The sequence below is a fragment of the Rhinolophus sinicus genome, chromosome 1 (assembly GCF_057876585.1).
Source record: "Rhinolophus sinicus isolate RSI-liver-muscle chromosome 1, RSI-T2T, whole genome shotgun sequence".
In the NCBI taxonomy this organism is placed as follows: Eukaryota; Metazoa; Chordata; class Mammalia; order Chiroptera; family Rhinolophidae; genus Rhinolophus; species Rhinolophus sinicus.
Window position 1 is genome coordinate 10,498,231 of NC_142501.1, and position 8,571 is coordinate 10,506,801.

Genomic DNA, 8,571 nt, shown 5'->3' on the forward strand with positions numbered 1-8,571 from the left:
CATAATCTCCAGGGTCCTCCCCCTCTGATAATGGTACAACTTTCCATTTTCTCTGAAAGCTGAGCTTTGCAAAAACTGTTTCAGTCACGCTCAAGCCCAAGTCTCCATCCTGAACAGACATCAGCAGACGCCCCCAAACTCTGCAGGCTGGCTCCCGGGTCCCCCACCGCCCGCCGGGGCGCCCCTCACCCTTGCAGCACTTGGATCTCCAGATCTTCCCCAGGAGCAAGATCATGGCGAGGAGGTGGCTCAGGTCGCCGAGGATGCGGAACACGTTCATGTTCCAGCCCGCCCGCCCTGCGCCCTCGCGCAGCCAACTCCAGGGAAACTTTCTGTCGGGCAAGGCGGCTGCCACGTCCACCGCCCGGCCTGTGGGTCCGGAGCGCCCCGCACTCCGCCCGGGCGCCGCCGCTCCGCCAGCGCTCTCTCGGCCCGGCGGTGACGTGGCCAGGCCAGCCCCAGCGCCAAGGAGCCAGGAAGCGCCTTCGCCCGATGTCCCGCCCCCGGCCCATCCCAGCGCCTCGGCTACCGGGCGGGCGGGGCGGCCTGGCCAGGCTGGGGGCTTCCGGCTCGGGCCCGCCGCCCGCCACCCAGGCGGCTCTGTGCCGGCGGGGGGCCGCCACGTCCCGCACCTCTGATGCCCGGAGTCCGGGCTCTGCCTCCCTCCTCGGAACCCGGAGTCCTCCCGCACGTGACCTTGGGCAAGCCATTGGGCCCCTGTCTCTGCCTCAGTTCCCTCATCTGTACACAGTGCTAATAATACCGGTGCCACCGTGAAGTGGGGTCCTGTATGCCAGTGCTGGAGTGAACCTAGCAGGTTGGAAGCACCCCATACATGGTGACCCACTGCTATTGTCATCATCCTACTGGGGTTTGAACACCTCCTTGGGTGGGGTGGGGTGGGGTGAGGAGAAGAGAGGGAGACTGATTTCCCGCAGCCCCATCTTTATTTGAATAGCCACCTTTTCCTGACCTGACATGACCTGTTGGGGGGGAACAGTGGTACCCAGACTCTCAGGTTTGGGGTAAGGCTGACTTCACTAATGTCTGTCTCTCTCTTCCTAGTATTACAAGATGTAAAACAGGAGCACAGGCCAGGAGAGACTCCAGGGGGTAGGGGGTGTTGGCCTGAAAGCTGGGAAGCAGGAAGGGTGAAGGGTGGAGCGCCACAGGTAAGCAGACATCCTCCCAGTGTCGTGTGGCCTGAGCAGGTCAGCCACCCTATGTGGGCCTTGGTTTCTGCATCTGTAGGAGTGGCCCGCATGAGCCAAGGGGTCTTACCACACCCCCCTTTCCCTTCTCCCATGAAGGACTTTTATGTCTCCCTAAACTGCTGGCCTGCTCCCACCCCACGCCCCTACTCGTGACCCTCCGTGGGCCCCTCGCCATGATTTCCAGGGCAAGGCAGTCCTTTGAGACTCAAAATGTGACCCAAGGAGGAGCAGCACGTGCATCGCCTGCTGGGAACGAGGAAACCCGGGCCCCCCCACGCAGACCCACTGAACACGAATCTGTGTTTAAACAAGATCCCTGGGTGATTCGTGTGCACCGGAAGCTTGAGAGGCACTGATCTAAGTAATACTACAAGAGAGGTACTGTTGTTATTCTCAGTTTGGGATTCTCTGATTCCATTTCACTGTGGATTGTCATGGGAGGTAATGAGCTCTCTGGCATGAGAGGTGGGTGAACAGGGGGTGGGTGCCCATTTGTCAGGGATACTGCAATGGGTGGGGCCTCCTGCCCTGACACGGAGGTTGGGATAACAATAGCCATCAAGCAGTGAGCATCTACTGGGTACTGGGCATGGGTCAGACACGTTAGTCAGGTTCTCTCCATTCAGCCTCAACAGGCACCCTCCAAGCAGGCTGTAAATCCTCCCTTTGCAGGTGATGGCGACGGAGGCCCAGGGCGGTGAGGTGCGTGGTCCAAGTCCCCTGGGAGGAGAAGCCAGGTACTCATCCTGAGGCTGTGACAGGTTCTGAATGAGCTGCTCTGTTCCCTGTTCTCACCCCCCTCCTGCCCAGATGCCTCCCCTCCAGCTGGTGCCCAGAGAAGGCGGTGGCTATTTAAATACCTCAGGTGTGGCTACAGTTCTCTCTGCCCAACCAGCTGGCATCTCCTTCTCAGCACCCACCTCCTCCCCAAGCCAGGGAAAAGCACGTGCATTTGCCATTTGGTGAAACATCTGTCCTCCTGAGAAACAACTCCAACTGCCGGGGGCAGGGGGCTGGAACAAGGCTAGAATCCTGCTCTTCCCTCTATTTCTCAAGGGGGACCCCAGAGGAACTGCCCAAGGCCAGGGGAGGTCTGAGGAATGACCCCCGTGGTGGTGGAGGGGAAAGAACCCAAGCTGGGTGGCCCCAGGGCCAAGATCTTGTCATGGCCACAGTGGTCTTGAGCCTGCCATGTCCCGTTTCTGGGGCTCAGTTTTCCCATCTGTTAATGGGGATAATGAAGATGGAAGTATTGCTGACTGGTTACTTGGCCCTCCTTGTATCTTGTATCTGGCCCTCCTTCATAGTCTTCCCTATGAAACTGAGAAACTGATACTTCCTCTGTCTTAAGACAGGAGCTCATCTCTCCCACTTTACATATGAGGAAACTGAAGCCCAAATTTGTCTCTTTCTCCCCCAGGTCACATAGACTTCCTCTCCTCAAAGTTCTACCACTCTAGCCTTAGTAATCAGCACTGCCTTTTTCATACCTACCTCATCTTCAAGGTGGAGCATTTTTCAAACACTTCCTCTGGAGAAGAGGGAAAATCCTCATTTAAAACCCCTGGCTCTGGCCCATGCCAGCACGCTGGCATCTGCACCATCAGAAATTATGTGTCCCTCTTGCCACGGGGTTCAAGGCAAGTCCCTCACCCCTCCATGCCTCACTTTCCTGACACCCAAAATGTGTCTGCTGTAGGAATGCGATTGACAGGAAGCCGAGGGGGAAATTTCCTTCAGTTCAAAGAATTGTTTTTATCTCGTTAACAAAGCAAAATGTATGGTTGAAGTCAGATTTATGGGAAAGAGAATGGTGGACTTACTCAACTATAGAAAAGAAAAGTTATATATAATCTTCTTCCCTTCCTGGTCCTAGCCCTTTGGTATATTTCACCACTGTATTGAATATCCTGCCAACTGCCTCCAATTCTGTGTGAAGGAAAATGTGGATACAAAGTGAAAAATCAGCCCAAGGACATTCCACTACTTAATCGGAAGCCTCTCGCTGGAAGGCCCTGGAAGGAAGGAGGGGCTATGGGTCCAGGCTCCTGGAGCTCCCTTCGGATCCCTGAAGGCCGCTTTACTTCCCTCTGGCCTAGGCGAGTAGACGCTCCCCAGTGGAAGGAATGAAATCTTCCCAGGCAACCCCAGTCTGGCCTGGGAGGCGCAGACGAGTCTATTCCCTAATCCAGTCAGGGTGGGCTGTGGACAGCCTTTCTCTTCCTGCGGTTCTGCCCCAGCTGTTCCCTAAGCTCTCTTTGGGCTCAACATATTTGAGCGGCATGGTTACTGTGGACTCCATTTTTACAGAGCGAGAAAACAAGGTTTCAAAACCTCTTCTCCACTTTCAGTTCCAAGCATATTTATTGAAGACCAGATGTGTGCCGGGCGCCCTGCAGGTTGAAGTTGGACGAAGCCTGGAGAAGCCCTTGGGCGCACTGTGGGTGGCGAGTGCCTGTGCAGAGCAGAGTCTTACCCTGGGCTGTGGGGAGCCGCTAGGGAGGATTGCAGTTAGGATGACTTCAGAGATTGCCCTCGCGGGTTTTGAAGGACGAGTAGGAGCTCCTCTCAAGGACAAAACCTTGGGGAAGAGGCGAGTCCCAAGTAGAAGGAACCACATGCGCAACAGCGCAGAGATGTGAAACGACCCGCTCTCCCAGCGCATGTAATTTGTACCGCTCTTTAAAAGAGGCCAACGACCAGGGGGGAAAGGAGGGTGGGGTGGAGAAAGAGAGATAAACGTCAAGGTTAGACAGATCTTTGTTGGAGTTCTAGCTCCACTACCAGCGAGCTGTCCGAATTTAGGCAATTTATTCCTTCTCTCTAAATCATAGCGTTCTCATCGGTGATCTGGGTATAAACCAAGTAGTACTGACTCGATAGGGCAGTTATTAGGGTCAAAGTTAGCTAGGTAGGTATCTAAACGCTTTGTAAGGAGCACACCACACGACAAATGCCAGTCCCGTGCTCCTTTTTACAGGACACTGAGGCCCAAGGAGGGCCCCGAAGGAGGCAAAGCAGAGCCGGGAGAAGACACGGAAATTCTGTGTCCTCGGAAGGCCATTACTCCCTCGCCGGTTTATTCCCGGAGAAGTGTAAAAAATACAATTAAAAATAACATCGCAACCGGAGGAAGCCTTCCAGGGCGCTGGAAGTGTTCTGTATCTTGATCTGAGAGATGGTTACACGGATTTTATACACACGTAAAAATCATCGAGCGGTATGTACTCTTAAGATGTATGTATTAAGTTACACCTTAATTAAAAGTAAAAGAAAAAATAACAACCCTTGCCGCGACGCCCCTTCCTTCACCGCTGGCGACAGGTGTCTCTCTGACTCCAAACGCTACTCTCGGTGCGCGGCGCAGGCCCGGCGCCCAGCGCCCTGAGCGTGGAGTCGTGCGCCGCGCTCCACGGCCCCACCGAGGTTCCCAAGGCAACCGCAAGCCGCTCGCCGTGTCTCCCGAGTGATGAGGCGCCAGCGAAGACGCGGAGCCCGGATTCATGAACCGGAGCCACGCAGCAAGGCTGGAGAGAGACCGCGGCTGGCCAAATGCGGAGGGGAGCGACTCGGCGTCCCTCGTCCTTGCGCGGACAATACGAGAGCATCCAGCGGTCACCACTCCCCAGCCCCGGCTGTGGCCACAAACTGCTGCTTGAATACACCCCTTGGGGGTTCACTCTCAGCTTTCCAGGTGGAGAGATGGAGGGTTTGGCTGCCAACATCACAGGACGAATCAGGGGTAAAGCCAAGCCTGCACCTGATGGCCTTTCCAGCGTGTTCAGCGCAGCCAAGAGGAAGGCACGTAGGGCTGGGAGCTGGAGCCTCCTTGGGCTCTGGTTCCACCTTTGCTAGTAACTTTCTGTGTGGTCTTCAAATCCCCTCTCCTGTCTGGGTCTCAGAGATGGAGACACCACTCAGTGTAGCTGTTACCAAAGTATACAACATCACGAATGTAAAAGTGGCTTATAAACTGCTTTGCACCTGTCAAGACCATCACCGTTGCCACCCTGTTGCTTTCTTGCCCTCAGCAGCACCCCAGCCTCAACTGCAGCACCTTTGCCAACCAGCTGCATAGTGAACCTGGGGCTCAGAACTCTCCAAGCGCAGAGGTTTCCAGTCTGCAGGCAAGAGTTCCCTCCCCTCACTTACCAGTTCCCAAAGCAGGTTTCCTGGGTACCAGGGATCCTTTGGTCCCCAGAACACCCACTTAGAGGGGTTCACAGAGACATCACCATCCACCCACCCTCCTGCACACCCCTTCCTAATCTCCCAGCCTTTGGCTGCACTGTAGAAGTTCCCCACTACGTAAGGATGTCTGGAGGTCCCAAGATAAGCATGGCCCCTGGACCGAGCCCATGGGTAATACCACTTAATGCCCTTGAACGCCACATGCTGGGCATGTTTGGATATTTGTGTGTTCACGTGCTGTCAGGCTGTGTATGCATTTGTGTGTGTGTGTACTTGAGACACATATTTGTGTACGTGTATGTAAATGTGTGTATTTATGGCTGTGTGTTATGTACTTGCAGGTGTGTGTTGTGTATTTGTGGCATATGTTTACCCGAGCATCTATTTGTCTTTGATGGTGTATATGCAGATCTAGGTGGCCATTTGTGGGTTTGTACGTGTGGTGTCCACAGTTGATGTGTAAGACGGTGAGGTCTGATTGTGCATATGTGGGAGTGTGCTGTGGATCATGGCTGCCATGTTCTTTTCTCCCCCATCTCCCCTCATCTGGATGACCTTCTTCCCCCAGCTGAGGGCTGGTGGCTGAGGCCACAGGGATGCTCAGTCTAGCTCCTGCCTCCTCTGCAGACCTGTGGCTGCCCAGGTCGTTGGCCCATGTGGGTACCAGGAGCAAGGGCGGACGGGTGAACCTGGGGCCAGAGTACGGGTGCCAACCTCCTCCCCTCCCCACAGCAGGAGCAGCAGCGGGAAAGGTTGGCGGAGGGGGGCTATTTTGGGAGCGTCTCCTTAGCAACAGCTGCCACAGGCCGTCTGTGGCGGTTTTTCTATAGGTGCTAAAATATTCCACCCTGGTGACTACTGAGTAGTGGGGGGTGGGCGAGGGTGGGAGCAGAGGGTGGGAGAGACCCCTACAGTCCTCCATCCCCAGGGCACAGCGGCCTGGCATGGGTCCTGGACTTCTGGGCGCCGAAAGCCCCTTTCCTCACCTCTGGTCCTCACCCCTCAGGGCTCAGACTTTAGAATTCTGAGACAGGCCAGCTGTGTCCTGGTCTGATTTCTAATCTAAGCAACTGTGTTGCCTCAGTTTGTCTCATCTGTAGAATGGGCTGGAGGACTTTAAGGAACTCTCTAGGCCAAAAACCTCTCAACTCTGTGACTCCCGCATTTTGAAGGGGCCCTTTCCCTTCTCTCCCCAGCTGTCCCACTTGCCTGGCTCAAGTGCCCCTCCTCTTCAGTCCTCCCAGCCCTCTGTACATCCTCTCAGGGCCCCTTCGGGACCAGAGAGGCCTAACTAGGCTCTTAGAGTGAGCCTGTTATGAAATGCTCTGCTGGCCTGAAATGACCTTTCCCCAGAAGCTAGGAGCCGGCTCAGATCCTGGCTCAGACAGGTTCTTACTTCCTGAGTGACCCTGAGCAAGCCACATCCTCTCTCCATGTCTCAGTTCAGTTTCCTCATCTGTGAACTAGGGATACTCCTAGTCTCTACCTCATAGGACTGTGAGGATCAAGTAAGGAGGCATTGGAAGCTCTGGCCAAACAGACAAGCGTTTAACCATCACTCCCCATCAAACTTCAGAGCAAGTCTCACCCTTCCAGAGAATTGTCCTTGGCCGCCCAGGCCACACATAACAATAGGACCTGTGCCTCAGTTTCCCCATCAGGACCCAGTACCTCTGTCGTGGAGTTCTGGTAAGGATTAAAGGAAACAAATCCTAGGCTAATGATGTGCACTCAAAGGGTACTTGGTCCCCTCACTCCATCCAGGGGGTGCTTCTGTGTTAGATGATCCTCCGAGGTCCAGAGAGGACAAGCAACTTGCCCAGGGTCCCCAGAGTTCTGACAACCAAGCCTACCCTCCCCCGCCCCAAAGCCTCTGCACACCTGTTTCACATCGCTCTCCCACCTCCCCACCCCTGCCTTACTAGCAGCTCCTCAAGCATGGGATGGACAATGGCGAATTCCTCTTTCAGACTTTACTCATCCTCAGAACAGTCCTTTAAAATGGGTATTATCTTCCTCACTTTACATATGAGGAAACTGAGGCCAGAGAGAAGAGGTGAGCCGCCTAGAGTCACACAAGGACTGGATGGTGGAAAAGGGACTCTTTCCTGGGGCCCATGAACTTCTCCCTGCCTGGAGCTGCCCTTTCTGCCTCTCCCCACTTCCTCCCAGTCGACCCTCGGCCTCCATAGGACTCTCCTTACAGGAGATGAGCAATGGGGGCCCCAGGCTTCAGCCCCAGGCCTAGCAAGGTGACCATCACCAGATGTTTCCTCTCCACCAGGCCTCCCCCTTCCCTCTCCCAGAAAGCACTGCCCTCCAGTCCCCACCCCTTCCTTAAATGTGTGCCCAGTGACCTAGCATCAGGTCTGATCCCACAGCAACAGATGTTCTGGGTCTACAGACATCCCTGTCTCCATCTCCATACTCCTTCCTGTCCCTCCTCCTTCCCCTGCACCCCACACTCCAGGGCTGCCACTAGGCCAGGCCTCTGGCCAAGTGAAGGAGACCGTAAGTCATTTTCCTCACCTGCAGCCTTCTACTTTCAATCTATGGAAAGGTGTGATAGGTTCCAAGCACACATCTGCCGCTGAGCCAGCATTCAGATGGCTCGAATTCCCCCATCCATTCACACACCAAGATTCATGCAGCTGAACTTCAGTCCTTGTTGCCTGCCTGCAAGGGCACAGCCACGCAATGAGGGAGACAGGCATGGGATGGGACATGCACTATGGATATCTGCACAGTGGTGAAGGGAGGACTGCGAAGGCATGGTCACGTTTACTGAGCACCTACTACCGTGTTTCCCCCAAAATAAGACCTAGCCGGACCATCAACTCTAATGCATCTTTTGGAGCAAAAATTAACATAAGGCCCAGTCTTATTTTACTATAAGACCGGGTCTAATATAATATAATATAATATCAGGTCTTATATTAATTTTTGCTCCAAAAGACACATTAACCCTGATGGTCCGGCTAGGTCTTATTTTCGGGGAAACACGGTATGAGCTGTGCATTCTTGTGCATCTCCCTTACTTGATCTGCCCGTTTTACACACAGGTTAAATAAAAAATTGCTCAAGGTCATGCAGCTCCTAAGTGCTTTGGAGCCCAAGTTGACCTGACTCCCAAGCCCATTTAAAAGAACCAAACCTGTGCCCAGTG

General features: G+C 54.5%; 1 protein-coding gene and 1 long non-coding RNA gene across 2 annotated transcripts in view; one reads left to right on the forward strand and one right to left on the reverse strand.

Annotated features, from left to right (window-relative positions):
* Positions 1-458, reverse strand: part of KDELR3 (KDEL endoplasmic reticulum protein retention receptor 3) — a 9,212-nt gene extending 8,754 nt beyond the window's left edge. Inside the window, exon 1 of the mRNA XM_019734476.3 lies at positions 190-458. Within this exon, the coding sequence (XP_019590035.1) occupies positions 190-280 (91 nt within the window). The 5' untranslated portion in view covers positions 281-458. The remainder of the gene's footprint in view (positions 1-189) is intronic.
* Positions 459-1,460: 1,002 nt separating this feature from the next.
* LOC109448790 (uncharacterized) lies at positions 1,461-3,195 on the forward strand. Its single transcript, XR_002137598.3, has 3 exons — positions 1,461-1,592; positions 1,887-1,951; positions 3,091-3,195. It is a non-coding gene; the product is annotated as an uncharacterized LOC109448790 (long non-coding RNA).
* The last annotated feature ends 5,376 nt before the right edge of the window (positions 3,196-8,571 follow it).